We start from the raw sequence: 19,952 nt of genomic DNA on the forward strand, positions 1-19,952 counted from the left end.
AAATGAAAAGGTTTTATAAAACCCAGCTGAAGGCCTAGGACTGGGACGATGGCGCGCGTGCCCACAGAGAGGGCTCTGAGTGCCGCCTCTGGCACCCGTGTCATAGGTTCGCCACCACTGCTTTAGGGTATGTTCCTCATGAAAAAAGTGATTTATGACTGTTTTTCACACTTACAATTGCAACATCCTCATGGTCACATGGTCAATATGACCAACTGATTCACATTTATGATGGTTTTAGTGTCCCGAAGTCATATGATCACCTTTTGCAATATTCTGACAAGCAAATTCAATGGGGAAGCCAGATTCACTTAACCACTGTGTTTCTAACTTAAAAAACCCTAAATGTAACTTCGAGCACTGCAGGAGTATGTTTAAGATGCTGGACTGTGCCATATCCAACTGCTATTTGCGGATAATAGAATAACAGAGTTGGAAGGAACCTTGGAGGTCATCTAGTCCAATCCTCTGCTCAGGCAGGAAACCCTATATAGACATTTCAGACAAATGACTATCCAGTCTCTTCTTAAAAACTTCCAGTATTGGGGAATTCACAGCTTCTGGAGGCAGGTTGTTCCATTGATTAATTGTTCTAACTGTCAGGAAATTTCTCCTTAATTCTAGGTTGCTTCTCTCTTTGGTTAGTTTCCATCAGTTGCTTCTTGTCCTGCCTTCAGGTGCTTTGGAGAATAGCTTGACTACCTCTTCTATGTGGCAGCCCCTGAGATATTGGAACACTGCTATCACATCCTTCTCTTCGTTAAACTAGACATGCCCAATTCCAGCAACTGTTCTTTTTATGTTTTAGTCTCCAGTCCCTTAATCATCTTTGTTGCTCTTCTCTGTACTCTTTCTAGGGTCTCAACATCTTTTTTACATCACGGCAAGCAAAACTGGATGTTGAATTGATGGTCAACTTCAAACCTAATGATCATGGTTCTTTAACTTTAAAATGATCCTGGATGGAGCAGTCTTTCAAACAAAGGAAACTTCTAGAGGCTGATCTGTTTGATTTGCTCACATGCCTTTTAGTATCTGAATATTCAATACAGCTTACAATAGCCAGCAAGATCTTTGGGTTGTGGTAGAATGGATATGTGAAAATAAATAAAAAATAAAAAAATTGCATATATTTTTCTAATTACAAAATGCTACAATGTAATAATAATCCTCCTGATCCAGTGGTGGGATTCAGCCAGTCCGCACCACTTCGGCAGAACCGGTAGCTAATTTTTTTGTTGCCCAGAAGCGGCATCCACACAGAGAACCAGTTGTTCACATATTTGAATCCCACCACTATACTGATCCCTTCAGAGAATTCTGTGTATTACTCCATTTTTGATATACTTGGCTAACATTTTCTCTGACTCTTCCCTGCCTCATATTACCATTTTATGTATCTTTTTATAGTCCTTGAAAGGTACAATGTAATAGCTATAGATATTGGAATAGACATAATCCACACATCTGCTTTAAATATTTTAGGTATAACTTAACTGTAAAACATAAGATAAATATTTTCCATTCTTTTCTCATTACATGCTTTATAATAGAAAGCCTGTGAGCTAGAGGCTACGTGGAGCTTCTGAACAGCATGAGAATATATTGCCAAAACTGGGCCGCCCAAAAACTTATTTTAAGGATATTCAGTTATTCATGTAACCAAAATGTGAACACTAGAGCTAGCATCTTTTCTATGTTGAATCCCATGTCCATTTCTCCCAAAATTTAGTATGTGAAAATCACATTATTAAAATGCAATAGATTTACAAAAAATGCAAGTTAACACTGAATTTTGCATGACTACCTAAAACAACGGTCCCCAACCTTTGCGGCTTGGCGGACTGGCTGGGGGGGGTGGAATAGGGGAATTGGGCCACATGAGAGGTAGGCCGAAGTGCACATATGCTCAGCTTGACTCACATGAGCAGGCGTGCATGCACATACACACACAGCTCGACTGCAAGTTGAGTTGCCCATGCAATGCATGCCAGCTTGCCACTTATGAGAGTTGAGCTGCCTATGTGCATGCATGCCAGCCTGCCACTCGCGCAAGTCAAGCTGCACATGTGTGCGTGCGAGCCAGCTGGCCGCTCACATGAGTTGAGTTGCTCATGCACATATGTGCCAGCCTGCCACTCACACAAATTGAGTTGCATGCATACATATGCACTGGCCTGCCACTCATGCAACTTGAGTTGCACATATGCATATGTGCCAGCCTGCCATTCATGTGAGTTGAGCTGTTTGTGCGTGCACCAACCCACCAGTTGAGTGTCCCGGAAATAGGCCACGGCTCAGTAATAGGCCACGGCCCGGTAGTGGGCCACAGCCTGGGTACTGGGGACCCCTGACCTAAAGGAAATGAGTGAAATTAGCTTGATATAGTTAAGTTAAACCAGATAAACAGTTTGTGAACATGAATGGGGAGAGCCAGAAGATACTGTTCAACCAGACTACTCCTCCTTCATGCCCTCACTACCAGATACACTAATTACTCCTCTGTTGTTGCTCAGCTACAGATGTAATAGCTTTTACTTACAAAACAGGGCAGCAAAAGCAAAAATTAAACACAGATAAAATAATGGATAGGGAAGAAAGACTTTTTCTGCTATCTTTCAATTTTTTACTCCTACATGTTTTTTGCTACATGTCCACCTACCTTCCCTTCCAAAGTAATAGCTTACAGCGGAAAAACTTGGAAAGGAAGAACCAGGTGAGCCAGAAAAAGCCTGTATTTCAGTAACGGCTACGATTTAGGAGAATGTCTTGTCTTATCTATATTATGGACCCTGTCAATAGAGTATAGAGATATTAATAATGTCTTGTTCTCTTGAACCAAGAAACTAGTCATCAGCTTATATTGTCCACCTTTTCTGGGAATATTTATTTTCCCATACTAATCCAAACATTCCTCTCCTCAACAGTTCTATTCAAAACATATGAGAACAGGAAAAATATTATCAGACTGGTTTAAAACTAGCCTTAAGAGAAATATATAATTACCATGTTCATCTGACATACTTAACCAGGTTATGGATAGGCCATGTCATTTTCAATATGACATGAGAATATCTAAATCCAATAGGTGTTGAGTGAAGATGTATGTGAAACAGAACAAGCTTTGATTTAGATTAATGTGCACTCCTCCAGAAGTCAAAAGTGGGGCAACTGCCCATGCTCTTTGCTTAGAAAAAGAGTTACAAAGTGTCTAGGGAGATTCTTAGTCATCTAGGACATAGTTATCCCAAAGATGCTTTTTCACCTCCTATGATGTGACTTCCCTCTTCACCTGCATTCCAACAACTGAAGCTGTCACGGTATTGAAGAAATGACTGCCACAAGACAACACCTTAGCCCAGACTACATATGTGCCATGCTGACCACCTCTGCCTGACCACTATCTATTTTAAATATAATGAAGGTTTCTACAGACAGAAATAAGGCTGCGCCATGGGTTCACTTGTGCCCTCCACTGTGGCCAATTTCTACATGAAAGAGGTAGAAACCAAAGCCCTAAACCCTTTCACAGGAATTTCACTCACCCACTAGTATAGGTATGTGGACAATATTGGGTCAAGATCAAAACACAGGAATTGGAAGGGTTTACCAAACACATCAAGTCTGTGGACAGATACATCAAATTCTCATGGGAAGATGTTAAGGAAAATAGTCTAGCCTTCCTGGACTGTACACTACACATTAAGGAGCAGAAGCCTTAACACTGAAGTTTACAGAACCCCTGTACACACGGATCAAATTTACACTTTGATTCTAACCACCCACCGAAGTACAAAATGGGAGTCATCAGAACCCTACACCACAGAGTTGAAGGTCTGCCTACCAACAAAGATGGGGAAAAAAATTAAATCACATCAAGGAAGCCCTCAGAACGTGTGGCTATCCCAGGTGGACCTCATCAAGTCCCAAAAAAGACCCAGCAGGAGCTCCTCCATAATAGACACAGAAGAAAACAATAAAGGAAGGAATGTTGTCATTCCATGCGTTGCAGGAATATCAGAAAAGCTCAGGAGGATCTTCAACCAACACAATATATGTGCACACTTCAAACCCACAAATACACCAAGGCAGAAGCTTGTCCACCCCAAGGATAAAACACCCAGACACAAACTGAGCAACATGGTATATGCAGTACAACGCAGTGAGCCATGTGCAGATCTGTACATTGGGGAAACAAAACAACCACTTCATAAATGCATGGCACAACATAGAAGAACAACCTATCAGGACAAGATTCAGTAGTTGATCTGAATTTAAAAGATAAGGGCCACTCTTTCGAAGACAGCAAAGTCCACATTTTGGACAAAGAAGACCGCTGGTTTGAAAGAAGGGTCAAAGAGGCCATCTATGTCAAAATTGAACAGCCCTCTCTCCACAGAGGGGGAGGGATACAACATCATCCATGTTCAGTCTACAACACAATCTTTTCAGCAGTTCCAAGAAGGCTGCACACCCATTTGCATTACTCAGGTGACCCTGACAACACAGATAAACCTCCAGGTGGCCTCAACAACTCTCTAAAGAATGCAAATGGCCAGCTGTCTGCAAGGAGTATAAATCCTTCTATTCCCCACCATCCAATCAAAGCTGAAGAAGCTTCTTGGATGAGAAGCGAAGCTTCTTTGAAAACAACAACAACAAAGTCCAATTGCCTTGTGAAAAAGCATCTTTGGGAGAGTTACAAAGTGATTGGAAAAGACAGAGTTGTACCAGCCAGTAACTATGCTGCCTAATACCAAATGGCTGCAGGGATTAACAAACGACTTCTCTTGTCAAAGTGTCTGCAGACACTCCTTGTAAGAACTTACAAACATCAATGATTCCAAATGAGAACATATCCTGAGCAAAACATCTCACTCTTAAATTCTCAAAAAAAAAAAAAATGATAAAAACTACGTTTTATGTTGAATGATTTTGAAATATGCACAAATAAACACAACAATGAAGAATATGAACTTTGTTTATTCCACTGAATGAACTAAAACTAGTTTGGAAGCAGTTTTTTATCCATAACACTGCAAAATACTCCACTTTCTATATGAAAAATAGACAAATAATAACAGTACATTAATTTTCTGAAACAGTAAGGGAATTACAACTATATCAAAATCTAATCATGTGGCTTTAAATGCCTGTAGATGAAAACTAGCAAGATATCCTAAAAAGAGTCAAAATGAATCCAAATCAGAATCAGAATGAAAATCAGAGCTAAATATTCTGGGTAAGGGAACACATATAGCTTAAATTTTGAAGCAATAAAATCAAGACAGTTAATTGAAAATTAAAGGAAGAATTTGAAGTTCATATCTAGTTGCTTGATATTTAGGTATAACTTGTAAAATTCTGTATCTAGCAGATGCAAACAAAAGTGTCATGAATGGATAATAAGATATTACATAAAAAAAATATGCAAATGTTGAGCGAAATGTACTACAAAGTAGATAATATACCACCAATATTTTAATTTAATTTAAATTTATTTCATTTAGGTGCCACTCAACTCCAAATGACTCTAGGCAACTCACGATGTAACCAAAAGATAAAATATAATAATTCAAAAGCAAATCAACAAAACAAATAAGTAAGAAGCAGCTAAAGAATAAGATAGTGAGTCCAGCCAATAAGAAAATTCAAAAAATTCTATCCTTTCATGCCCATTAAACTGATGGGCAGCATCAAAACTTGTTACTACAACATACAAGTCCAAGTCTTGCTGAGAAAGAATAATTCTGGCCTCTGATTTCTTTTTCCATTTCTTTGAATAGTTGTTTTATAGGGATATTTTCTTAGAGAGGTAATAGACAGGTAAACTCTCACTTGCCAAACTTATCTTTGTGACCATACCCTGCTGGTCAGGCTCCCCAGTTGCTAAGCACACTGCAGGTTCTCTTTTACAGATATTTGAATCATAAAAGATGGACAGCTGGAGAAGAAGCTGGAGAGTTATGAGTTCATCCCTACCATCTTACTCCATCCAGTTTTAAGAATTTGGAATGGAATATCCAACCTACCTAAGCCATCAGTTCTATCACAGAAGCAATCTGGCACAATTTAAAGGCCTAAAAGCTTTCAGTGCTCTCTCTTACAAAAAGCCTAAAATAAACAACCACCAACAGAGACCAGATCAATTTATGGAAGATTAAAAAATATATTTTTCCCATAATAAAAAAGCAAATGCTGGGATGTACTCAAGATCTGTACTAGCATTTTATTTCTTTACACATAAAGTCTTAAAGTATGCAGAAGACATCAAGTTATCAAATGTTCAAACCCAGCATTAAAGCCAATGTGTCTCTTTCTCACTCACATAAATGTAGATAGCAGGCTACAAACAGAGTAAAAGAAAGTATTTACAATATAAAGGTAAAACATCTGTCAAACCTAACTCTTCATGGACAGGTCTATGTTGTTTGGTTTGACATTTGGCTTCTTTCATCTCCCATTAAACCGACAGCTATACTATTTCCTACAGGTCTTCCATCCAAGAATTAACAAGGTTTGACCCAGTTTCTGGGTTCTGGCAAGGCCAGCCAGGTGCTGCCACCTGCTAAAACTATTTGTATATTAAAAATAGATAGAAGAGCCAAGGATAAGGGGTTCCCTGTGTTCCCACTGTGTTTCCAAATTTTATGGAAATGTGACATAAAGTGGAGCCTATGATGATTAAAGCACAAGGGGATTACCACGGGGAAAAGGCAGCTGAAGGGAAGATGGGGGGCTAAAGTAAGTAAGAATGCACTTGTTTTCCCAAGATTTTAAACACCTAGTTTCCTATAGTTACCTGCAAAACTCAAAATAAGCACATTCTGCATTCACAATCCCTAAATATAAAGACTGTTAAAACATGAATGCCATCATATTTCATTGTTCAAGTCATGCATATAAACTAGGGGTCTTCGAACTTGACCCTTTTATGGCTTGTGGACTTCAACTCCCAGAATTCCTCAGCCAGCATGTCTGGCTGAGGAATTCTGGGTGTTGAAGTCCACAAGTCATAAAAGGGCCAAGTTTGAAGACCCCTGATATAAACCAAGCCATTTAAATCATTATTAAATTTAAGTTTCCTATTTAACCTCAACATGTGATTAAAGTTACAATCCTTAACATACTGATCTGTAATTAAGCATTACTGAACTCAATAAATTTTCTGATGGACACAGAACTGCATTCGGACAAGCTATTTGTTAAATTTGGCTGCCAACCTGATCAATGAATATCTTATTCATTCCCAGAGCTTTTTCTGATTTTTCAAGATTGTCCCATCATTCTGACTCTCAGAACTTACAGAATGGTAGGACAATTGCTATACATTAGCAACGTGTGTCAGAGGCTTAGCAACCACAGTATAAGGATCTTTATTCACTTTACCTTGCAGTTTTTTTAACACAGCTACTTCCATTTTCAGAACTTGCTTTGGCTGCTGTGCTGACTCGACCTTCAGTGCAACATTCTCTCGAGTAAGTATGTCCATTGCATCGTAAATTTCTCCAAATCCTCCACCTCCAATCTTCTTTATCTGTAACAAATAAGACTCAATCTAGTGCACTATTTAAAAATTACAGAGTTTTTGTGTTACCTAATGTCAATTTTGAATGTTATCTAATTACTAAAAATATTTAGACTCTACTGCTATATTATATAAACTTATATTTTTTATTATGGCTGAGAATTAAATTAGGCAAAATAACAGAAATTCTAAAATAATTGTTTCAGAAAAAGCTCCCCGATAGCATTATTACAGTCAAGATACTAACATCCAGAATTTTCATGTTCCCCATCAGTTACAAAGCTAGAATTATGCAAAGTAGTAAGACCAGTAGAAAAATGTACTAAGGTTATCATCCATTTAAAATAAATCTTAGCCAATTATACACTGGAAATATAGTTTCCTATTTCATAATCAAATGCAAAAGATTGATTTTTCTTGATTGTTAAATAACTGGCACCAATTGCAAAAGGTATAATTCTAGAAACAGCTTTCATACCATAGAAACAAGAATATCTTTTCTAAAATGCCGCCTATTACTTTCAAGAACATGTAATACCTCTTTTTTTAGAAGAAACAATAGCATTAAAATAATTAATATAAAAATTAATATAAAACTACATGTAAAATTTTAATTAAAAGACTTTAGTTCATTAACAGATTAGAACTATCCCATCTGATCGACTAAATTCAGAAATCATTAAGAAAAATATTTTATTGATTTATTAAATTTCTTTTATTTAATATGATGTATAAAGGAGTCTCAAATGTTTGTTGTAAATGTAAAGGTCAGGTAGTCCTCAACTTATGACAATTGAGCCCAACGTTTCTGTTGTTAAGTGAGACGTTTGTTAAGTGAATTTTGCCCCATTTTACGACCTTTTTAGCCACAGTTGTTAAGTGAATCATTGCCATTGATAAGTTAGTAACATGGTTGTTAAGTGAATCTGGCTTCCCCATTGATTTTGCTTGTCAAAAGGTTGCAAAAGGGGATCACATGACCTTGAGACACAGCAATGGTGATAAATATGAACCAGTTGCCAAGCATCTGAATTTTGATTACATGACCATGGGAATGCTGCAAAGGTTATAACTGTGAAAAACAGTCATAAGTCACATTTTTCAGTGCCGTTGCAATTTTGAACAGTTGCTAAACTGTTTTAAGTCGAGGACTACCTGTACTTTCTATCATCTTTGTTGGACTTGTGACAAAGCAAAGAAATATTTGCGTAGATTTTTGTCTTAATTCAGAAGATTCTTAAAATGAACAAAAAAAAATGAAATATGAACTTTTCCTTTTAGAGCTATTGGATAAAGAACATTGTTGGAATTTTGTAATTATATATGTAGACAGTAGCAAGAATTTTCTATGTGAAAAAATAGAAAGAGAAGTCAATTCCCACAGTAGAAGAATGGATGGAAAAAGGGATGGAATCGATGGAGATGGGCAAAGCTACCTGTTTAATGAAAGAGAAGGAGTTACCCAGTTTTGTTTCCATATGGAAACCGCTTCTGGACTTTATGCTCAAAATAGAAAAAAGATGAAACTCTGATCTTGATGACTAAGTTAGATGTTGATGACTAAATTACTTTTGTAGTTATAGAAATGGTTTCTATCTACTAGAAATATAAAGCAAAAAGCTGAGTTTGCAACTGTACTTTGTATTCTACTACACCAAAGAGAGTCAGAAGTCACTGCTTTTCTTTTTCTTTCTACCTTGCATTCCTTTCCCCCTTTTTTATCTTTATTTCCATTTTACACTTTCTTCATTTGCATTTTATACCATACTAAACTTTCATAAAAACTTTAAAAACTAAAAATATGTAAATATGTTTGATTTTAAATTAACTATATTGGCTGTAGAATTCTCTGCTCTGGGATCTTTAAATTGGGGAGGGGGGAAGCAGATTACTTGCCTATTACCATTTACTGCTATCAGGTTGGCTGGCTAAGGGAGAACCCCATCTTGCTGCAATCCTGTGAAAACTCTCCAGATGTAGCATTCATTCCCCCGTGACACAAGTACTGAAAATTTCTCCATTTGGCTATGGTGCTCAGCAATCCTGTTATATACTCTATTGATAAGGGAAACAGATATTTCTCCACCAATATCATTAGTCAAAGCTAGGCATTTGTCCTCAGCTCCATTCCGTTAATAAGGAATGATAACTCCTTATGAGACTGCAGTTCTGGTACAGAATATTTTGGCAAGGGAGTTTCCATCCTATATTGTCAAATTATTCCTCTCACTGAAATTCAGAGTATCAGATTGGATGGGATTAACTACCATGGGGAAAATTGACTTTCCATACTTGGAATCATTATATGCAACTAGTTTCTGCTGGTGATCTAGATCTGCTCTGAAAGAATGAGCAAACTCTTGGCAGAATTCACTTCAAAACCATGCACCTAAAGGCACCTAAGCAGCAAACCGTGGGTGTTCATTATTCTTTTTATAGTGCGTGCTCTGATAATTAAGTCATACAGCTAAGCATATATCCACAAGGCACCCATCACCTGAGTAAATACTGTGATTGTTGGGGCCAGACCAAAGTGGATTGTTTTGAACTGGAACAAGTTCTTCCTGTACATAAATCTGAAGAATCTGTGATGGGAAGGCCTGATTACTTTGTATAAGCAAACTTCTGATAAACTAACTGGTATGATAGTTTCTGCTGTCAGTCACTCCATCCTGAAGAGTTGGTGCTAATGTACTTGAAGCAGTTTGATTGGCATACCGACCAATTTGGTGGTTCTCAGTTCTCCAAATGCCATACTAAGAGAGGAGATTCAGTTTCTGTGCTTGTTGCATCGTGGTCTTGAGTGCACTCCCACTGCCTTTTAACCTCTGCAATGACACTGGCCAGTGGAGGATAGTTGCTGATAGTTGGTGGTGATCTAGCATACTAGATGGTTGTTGCAATTGGGGCTACCCAATGCCTAATTAATCAGGAAAGAAGGTAGCCATTAAAGAGTCTAAACAGCTGGTGCCATCTGATGTTGACAGCTTGAAGCCAGCTCTGCTACTTGCAGAGGTTCTCTGTTGTACTTTGGTATTTTTGGAGAGTGATGCTCTCAGTCTTCCAATGTCATGAGGTCTTCAGTTGCAGGCTGCTTTTGGCATGATAATCCTTTGAGCTAGAGTCAGATCATATACTTTCTTCTATGAAGCTGGTAGTGAATCTTCTCTGCTTTCTAACTCTTTAATCCTTCTTTTGGGGGTACGAAACCATCTTTCTTATTCACTGGTTCACTTTTTTACTGTTTTAAGCGTGAGGTACTTTGTAAGACATCTCTTTTATAAGGCTAATGTATACAGCCCAGATGCGCTAGACAGGGCAATATCATGTAACACATATCACAGACCATATAGGGAAGAGTTCCCCCCACTGTTTACTGGCCAGTAAGCAATATAAAAAAGTAAACCAGTTAATTTAGCTAAACAAAATCAAATTAACCATTTCCTTGTAGCTTCTATTTTGGTGGCTAAAGCTGGAAGTGGCAAAGAAAATACAGAATTATTTTATTTTAATGAAACAGTAAAAAATATTTGGGGATTGGGTGAAAAAAGGATAACATTAAGCCTCTAGCAGAAGTAATGCAATTAAAAATAAAAGTGATGAAATTATTTGGGAGGAATCTAAAAGAAGGGAATACTGAAAAGAGTATTTTAGAGACATGAATAGAAATTTATAGTGATATCAAATAACTGAATTGCAATAAATGCACTAAATGTTAATGTTCAAGAGATGGCAACAATAAAATCACACATGCTGTTAAGAATTTCACAGATATAGATAGATTTAACATTTCATTGGATAACCAGAGAAATTTTAAAACACAGATGTGGTTTGTTTATTGTGCAGCTGCATGATTTCTTCAGAGTCTATGTCAAGACTATATTCATGCCTGACAATTGGAAGAATTGTTTCATTATTTACCAGTACAAAATCATCAGGATGGGTCAAAGTTGCTGTGGATGTCTTGACCGAGAGGGGAAAGTTGATAGAAAAAAACAAGCAAAGTTCAAGCTTTCCAAGGACTTCTCTTTGTGATCAAGTTACTGGCCATTCAACTGAGATAGCACATATTTTGGTGCCAATGCCAAAGAATCAATCCCTTACGTTGGTGTCAGTCTTTTTTTTTTTTTTTTTTGAGCTGACAGCAGTATTTAATACACTTGACCATTTAGAAGCAGCTACTGACATTATGATCCCTTTATATCACTGACTGAGTACTTTTTCCCCCCTTCCTTCTCATTGTTTTGCAATGTTGCACAGTAGATTTTTAGTCTTGGGAATTTCTCATTACATTTATCCCTCAGAGATCAGTCCTAGAACTTATTTTGTTCATCCTTCATACTCTTCCCTTGAGTATTCAGATTCATATTCAAGTCTTTTATTATCATTATTATGATGTTTATACTAAGTCTATCAATCTTTTGTGACCCTTGATAAACTATGCATAGTCAGCCATGACAGACTGTCTTGTAATTGTTTTATGTTGGATGTCTTCCCATTACCTCAGATTGAATATAACCAAGATGCACATCATTATGTTTTGGCTCTTTTGTCCTTTCCAACAGCAACTGTATCGTCAGCTGTTTTCCTCAGGGCTCCCAAACTACCTCAGTTCCTTTCATTCAGTCTCAGACTCTGATGATGACTTGACATTCTTTCACTTATTAATTTTACACTAAGAATAAGTAATTTTCATTTGATGAATATATGTAGGATCCAGGAGTTCTGACAAAAGATACTGCATTTTATTGAATATACTTTAGCTGTGTCATTGCTAATTACTAAAATATTCTTCTGGCAGATATTTCTCATTCCTCTCTCTGCCTCCTGATTGTAGTGCAGAAAAATCTCGTTTGGGCTGTTCTGGATATGCCACCCTATTCTCATGTCTTATTATACCACAAAATGCTAAAATAAAGGAGAGAAATAGAAAGCAATACATGGAAATGTTGTGTGGAAATGGTAGAATTAAAAATAGAAAAATAAGGAGAGGATTAGCCCAAAAAGTTGTTATAAACTAGAGTTACCTATATACTATATCTTCTTTTACCTAATACCTTTATTTGGTTTATAATTTCTTACTCCTTTTCTAAGCTTTGTATAACACTACTTACTCTAAAAGAGAATAGCCTGTTGTGTAGATACATTTGAAATCATTTTCTATCACACATAAAAAAATCTCTTACCCAAACAGGACCACAAGCACCCATCATTTTCTCTCAAAAATACCTATTGCACTTTTCCCTCTAAATATTCCTATCTCAGACACACCCAGATCCATTCAGTAAAATACATGCTCCTCCTTCTTCCATTAATTTCTCTGCACTCATTTATCCCCTGCTGGATTTTTCAGCTTCCTCCTATGAATGTGTGTATATGCATGTGACAGAGACAAAGAGAGAAAGCGGAAGGGAGGGAGGGAAGGAGGGAAAGGGAGAAATTATGTATGTACATTAACTAAAAAAAACCCCAAGAAACCTCTAAAAACATCAAGGAGATTGTGTTCAGACAGTTAATCCAAACATAAAAGGGGAAAAGAGGTTAACTTGGACTAGCAAAGAATGCTTGGAAAATTGCACCAAACTACTGTAGCCTAATAAAGATAGAGCTATCATTATGCAGAGCATTTTTAAAATACCATATAAGGATAATAGAAAAGGAAGAATAGTGAAGTTTTCAACTACACTAGAACCCAGGAAAAGAGCAGGGGCAGAAGGCTGACTGATAATGCTGCTAACCAGCTGTAACATATAGGAATCTGTTCCTGAAAAGCATCGATAAAATTATCATCTTTTCATTATTGCTTTGCAGCCATCATATTAGGTAAGCCATAAGCTGATTATTTATTTATCATGCTGCTCAAGACCATATTTAAGAAGGGTGTGATGCACAATCTTCTCCTGTCTCGCAGTTTATAGCTATGTCTGCTCTCTTAAATTATATATATAACATTTTGATTTCTTCTTATTTTATTGAATGTTATATAATCAGACATCTGAAAAAAATCAATAAAACTATTTCATACTTACCACTTTCCATCTTTCTTTTACCAATATCCCCACAGTAAGAATATCTGGCTGTTCCCCTCCTCCACTCATTGCAATCTCTGGGGTGGCACAGCTGCTATGCAAAGCCTATGTCAGTAGAGACCATCAAGTTCCCAGAAGTGGCTTCCATTTAAGCAGAGTCTATAGAAACAAAACAGCTGTATATGAAACCAGGCTAATAAAATTATGGCCAAAAAAGAAACCTTCTTAATCTTATTTTAACTAAGTTATTTTCCAATTTCACAATGTTGAACTGAAAGATAGACAGTAAATTTCAATAGTAATTAAGTTGCAGAAACAAAATACCTTAATATATTTGATTATGAATGTGAGGGCAACTAACAGCTTTTTGTCCTTTGTGTGTTCTAAAGAATATTTAAAATAAAAAGGTTCTGCAAAAGAATAAAACCTCACACATTTTGTAGAAAGATTGAAGAAAAGTCATAAAAAATAAACACCAGGATGTTTCTGAATGCACTGTTTTACATGCATCAACTCAACAATTCTTGACCTACGTCTAGTATTTCAGTACTAGCTCCATATTACAAGCAGAAACCTTAATTGAGAACAATGACTTTGCTTTACATTAGAAATATAACATTTTTGTTCATTACCATAACACATTACATAGTAGCTTATTTCCTTCCCCCCCCCCAAAATAACCCTACACCAACAATCATAGAATAGGGCAACAAAGCAAATACAAAGGAAAATATTGCTACTCAAATTTACAAAACGGTGAGCCAAATGAGGTATGAGACAAGGGTGCACTCTAGTTCCCCTCCTTTTTATTCTATTCATAAACAAATTGAACAATCAATCTCTCCATCTACCTACCAAAACAGGCACATTGGCCTAAGCAAGCACTTTATACACTTCCTGAGTACTATGAAAAGCTGCTAGAAATTAACTGCTCAAAAACCAAAGTCATGCTATTTGCCAAGAGACCTAAGACACATATCTGATGGCTAAACAGAACAATCAAGACTTTCAAATACCTAGGCGTCATTTTTTCATGCCACCAGCAACTACAAATCCTATACCAGTTATGTCATCTTAAACATAGAGAAAACAGCTTCAGCTTTACAATCCTTCCATTTCCCTGAAGGAATTCAGCACATATCCATAGAGCTCAAAGCCTTCTCAGCCAAAGATCTGAGCTCAGTTCCTCTTGGGAGACCAGTTGGGCCATTACATTACTCTGCTCAAAAGAGTTACTCTAAGTCCTCCGCTGCATTTCATTGTAGCCTACTCAAAATAGAAACTTCCACCTGGATTCACATTCTTTCATATTGTCTTAAGCTTCTTTTTTTTCCAGCCAGCTTGATCCCTTTAATTATGACTGATAGCTCCCAATTTCCCTGGCAGGAAATACATGAAAAATTAAAATCCTATGGCTTCTCATGTGCATCCAATCATCCTGTAGGGCTACAAACATGCACTACCCAATCTTGAACAAAGTGCCATTGACTTAGAGCTACAATCATGTTGGTCACTTCTGAAGTAAGCATATAAACTTAATAAATAAATACCAGAACATCCCTTTGGAGCTGAGATTGTGCCCATGTAGTGAACATGCAATTGAAATACTGGATCATGTTATATTGTACTGCTCTCTCTATGCTGATGCTCTCTCACCAAGAATTATTATTTTCACTCATCATCAAACACTCTGGTCACACTAAGTCCTTCTACCTTAAATTGTAGAATCAGCTCAATCTGATTCTATTTTGATGATTGCGGCCAAATACTGTTTCATAGTTTGTATAATATACCATAATTTTTCTTCAAACACCTCCTAGGTATTTTCCGTTTGAAAACATTTCATATGCAACTGTCCATTTAGTTACTACTTTATAATAATGTATTATGTCCTTACCATCAATTGATTCTTATTTCTATCTTGTTTTCGTTATGACTGCCAGGGACTTTTTAACAATATAAATTGTCACTATAATTGGCCTCTAATTTTTAGTTTTGAAACCATAATCACTCCTTATGTATTATTTTTCTTTATACACAACATCACTGTATTTTCTGTAGATAGAATATTAATATTAATTACATCTTTCCCATGGATTTTAGCATTATAATGGTGCAACATTTCCGGTCAGTAAATTATTTTATTATTCTAAATAATCAATTAATTGTCTTATATAAATTGTATAATGCCTTACTATATTAATGTTTATACTCATAATTCTTAAATTTACAACTTCTTTCCTCAAGGATTTGTTTTGCTGCTCAATGACCGAAATAAAAATGACTAATGATTACAAGGTGATCAGCACTTTTGTAAGCCAATACAATTAAAATGCATCATACTTGAATCCTAAAGGTGCTCTCCAAGAAGATCAGACATAAAATGTAGACCCCCCCCCACAATGTTGCTAGTTCAAAAGGTTAAGTTTATATTTTTCGATGAATGTTGCATTACCGTCCTATGGGAAGCATGCCAGAGACTGCAGTTCAGTAAATGAATGAAGTCAGAAAAAGTGGGCATAGTTAGGACAAAGCTTACATTTAATTAAATTCAATTACAGAGAAAGTGATTATTATGATATATTCCCTTATAAAAATAATTATAAGAATAATGAACACAATGTACAGTATCTAAAAAGAAATATGCTAGCATTTTATTTCATAAGGAATCTTCCAGTCAAAAATTTTACAGCCTCACAAATGTTTATTTTTTTCTATAAGCATATAATCATGTAAAGTACATTTCACTACAGGATCTCTGCTTAGAATATAACAAAATACTAAATTGTAAGGATGCCAAATGTGGGCTGAAAAAATCCAGACAAATGCTAGATAACACCAAAGAGCCGCCTATATCTTTTTGTTGCCATCTAACAACAGGCTCTTGTAACTCAGATTGGCTAACCCTACTGAACTGTACAAAACCTGTTAATGATATTTTAGTTAGAAATGTTTCTGTTGCAGTTGTTCAAAGAGTTAAAGTATACAAATACTCAGTGTTCCCCAAATATTAGAAAAAAAAAACTACTAAGGCACTGACAAAAATTGAAAGAGCACAACATACATATCATAATGTGCAGCTACAGAGAGAACAAAGCAGTAATAAAGCATAATGACTAAGATTCCAAGGTATGAACTAGGGAGTCTCTTATTAAAGCTTAACTTAATAATTCATTTGATGAAATCAGACACTGATTCAGTCCAGACATCATGCCAGTTATTTGTTATCATGAAAATAAGGGTGCTAACTCTACCCGTCTTTCTGATCTTTTCCCGCACAAGTGAATTTCTGTGGGGAAAAAAACCTATTACCAATACATGCAAAACCTGAAAATATGTCAAGTACAAAACTAATTAAGAATTAGTTAATCCCTGTCCAACAGAGTTTGAAAACAGTTCAGGTCATAACTTTGCTTCTGTATACTTATACAGATACTGCAGCTAAATAGAGTTTATATACTAACAGTGTCCATGTTATTTATATTTTTATTACCATAAGATGTACGGTATACATTAGTCTCATAACAGTTTAGTGTGAAATACACGATATTAAATCAATAATTAAAAATTAAATAATTAAGTAGATAGTATATTTTAAATCTCTTTTAATGCAAATAGATCCTGTATTTAGCAATTAGTACATTTCAGAGAATTGTTACAACTGTACAGAGCACTCAAATTATGGGGAAATGCAAATTTAGCCATGATTAGACATACTTAATTACATAAGGATTATTGTAACAATGTTTGCATAACCTGCTGAGATAAACCCTTAGGTAAAAAGAGCATGTGAATGCTATTTTTAATTCCTGAGGAGCCACATTTTATGCAAGGATTCAGACTCACTGTGCAGAACATATCCTCTTAATGCAGACATTACCTTGGTTTTGCTTTCTGGTTACAATGTCTGCATTAAAGGGAATCAAGGTGGCATCTATTCACTTGATATAAATCTTGTGTAAAACAGTGTGTTAAAACAACAGTCTCATGTTTTTGTTGCCTTAAATTTCTCTCAAATGTCTATGTTTAGAAATTGTTTCAAAATACTGAAATATTTTGACTGGAAATGATTTTAGGTAATATTATTCCTCTTTTATTGATTCTATTTTTATTTGAGCCCAAATCAATTATGAGTTTATCATATTTATATCTTTGAAATCTTTATTCCTTCCACATAAGCACATTTCTTCATGAATAACAAAGGAGAAGACTTTATACATTTTATAGACATTTCAAATACAGTTGATGGGAACATAGAAAAGGGTTCTTCATAGTGTATATTCACAAATAATCTTTGTAAGACTTTTTTCCCCCACCTTAACAGTTTTCTATGAAAAGATGAAAGAAGCAAATTACAATAGCAGATAACAACATCTGGCTCTCCCTAAAATTCCATGACTGAAGTAGAGTAGTGGCAGAAATAATTCTCTTTTGAGAACCACCCATAGCTTTGAATAGAGTTCAAAGGAAGCCTTGCCCATTGAAAGCCCCTGATTCTTCTCTGGTGAGATTTTACCATCTGAAGATCTTTTTGTTGCTACAGTGTCTGAGTTATCTATTTCTGGCTTTCATGCTATCTTGAATATTTTTTGTTCCTAATCAAAGGAATATTATAGTTCAGTACTATAGGAAAACACAAAATTAAAAACAATTGCTTCTGGAAATAGAACAAAGTGTTTTAAATAAACAAAGATACTAATTTACAATCTAAACTAATCATATATTACAGTACCAGCCATCAGGCCTACTTCCTTTTCAAATGAAGGAGTGTAACAATATAGCAGCATATATGTTAAAAGTACGGATAATCCTTAAATACATTACTCTAGCAACTAGCAATATTTTAACACCTATTGAAATAACTTCAGATTTTGATATAGTCTCTCAGTGATCCTAAAACTCTCCTTGCAAATGAATGCAGTTGCTAACAATTATTCAAACATGAACATGTTCATGGCATTTCCAGGTGAAGATAATAAGGAACACTGCCATCTTCATGGGCAATTCCCAAATAATCCAAATCATTCATTTCTAGCAATGTCTTATTAATGTAGATACACACACACACTAATCCAGTGGTTCTCAACCTTTTTAATGCCGCGACCCCAACCGATCGTAAGTCGAGGACTACCCAACTGGTTGTAAGTTGAGGACTACCCAACCAGTCGTAAGTTGAGGACTACCCAACCGGTTGTAAGTTGAGGACTTTCCCTGCCCGGGAGCGCTGCGCATGCATGGTCCCATCCCCTGCGCCGGCTGAGGCGTAGCTGGCAAGGGGCAACGACAGCGCAAGGTGACCACCGGCTGGGCCACCAGCTGGCCCAGCCCAAGGGAGATAAGGCACCCGCTGGGCCCCAAGCGTGCCAGCAACCCTCCCTGCGCCCACCGGCCTCCCATCCCTGGCCCTCTTTTACTTATATTTTTAGTAGTTGCTCAGCAGGGAGGGGTTGAAGCTTCCAGACAGCTCGCCTTTGCTGCAGACAACTTGCAGCACCATTTGCAGACTGGGGCTTTTGGCGGGCTCAGCAAGGCAGAGACAACCTGGACAATTCCTATTGGCTTTTGAAAGCCAATAGAATTAGACTCTATTCAAGAAAGTCTATTCTATTGGCATTCCAAAGCCAATAGAATAAAAGGGAGTAGCACAGCTAAGGAAAAGGGGGAAAAAATGGCGGACTGCGTTGTTTGGCGACCCCCGTGAAATGGTCGTTCGACCCCAAATGGGGTCGCAACCCACAGGTTGAGAACCGCTGCACTAATCACTATCCATTTTGAACACAAAGCGGAAAGAGGAAACCTGAGAGTTCATAAGGTTGATGCTATACGGAATAAAACTATGACTACACACACACACACACACACCTGATATACCCACTTTATGTGTGTGTGTGTGTGTGTGTGTGTATGTGTGTGTGTGTATGTATGTATGTATGTATATATATATATATATATATATATATATATATATATATAACATGTAAAATCATCTTCTTCAAATAACCTATAATCCTTGCATCCAATCTTCAGAATAAAAATTACTATCTTCATACTAAGTCAACTTCAGTAACTTCCTATTCCATATTCAGACACTTCGCTGTTGCTACTGTATAACAAACCAAAGAATGTTACTATTTTGACTCAAGAGTGGTAGCAAGTCTATAGTCATCAACAAACAGATGCAGTTAAAATCATGAAATATGTAATGATTGGAAGTTGGTCACAAAGAAAGGCATCCAGATGTTATTGTGTTCTACAGTTATTTTGCAGTTACTAACTGGCAAAACACTCAGTTGTTGTATGATGTGTTTCTTAACTTTCTCCTGAAAGTTAATATTAAGAATTGAACTTTGTAATACAACTTTCTTGTACCCCACAAAGCTACAGCAAGTTCTAGA

General features: G+C 36.5%; 1 protein-coding gene across 3 annotated transcripts in view; it reads right to left on the minus strand.

Moving 5' to 3' along the window:
• TTBK2 (tau tubulin kinase 2) overlaps nt 1-19,952 on the minus strand; it is a 78,734-nt gene that overhangs the window by 50,464 nt on the left and 8,318 nt on the right. For all 3 annotated transcript variants that reach the window (XM_039328985.1, XM_039329229.1, XM_039329063.1), the window contains exons 2-3: nt 13,558-13,716; nt 7,390-7,537 (exon numbers count right to left, since the gene is read on the minus strand). In XM_039328985.1, the coding sequence (XP_039184919.1) occupies nt 7,390-7,537; nt 13,558-13,626 (217 nt within the window). In that variant the 5' untranslated portion in view covers nt 13,627-13,716. The remainder of the gene's footprint in view (nt 1-7,389; nt 7,538-13,557; nt 13,717-19,952) is intronic.

Source organism: Crotalus tigris, unplaced genomic scaffold, assembly GCF_016545835.1.
Source record: "Crotalus tigris isolate CLP2741 ecotype Arizona unplaced genomic scaffold, ASM1654583v1 scf7180000017545.3456711, whole genome shotgun sequence".
Classification (NCBI taxonomy): domain Eukaryota; kingdom Metazoa; phylum Chordata; class Lepidosauria; order Squamata; family Viperidae; genus Crotalus; species Crotalus tigris.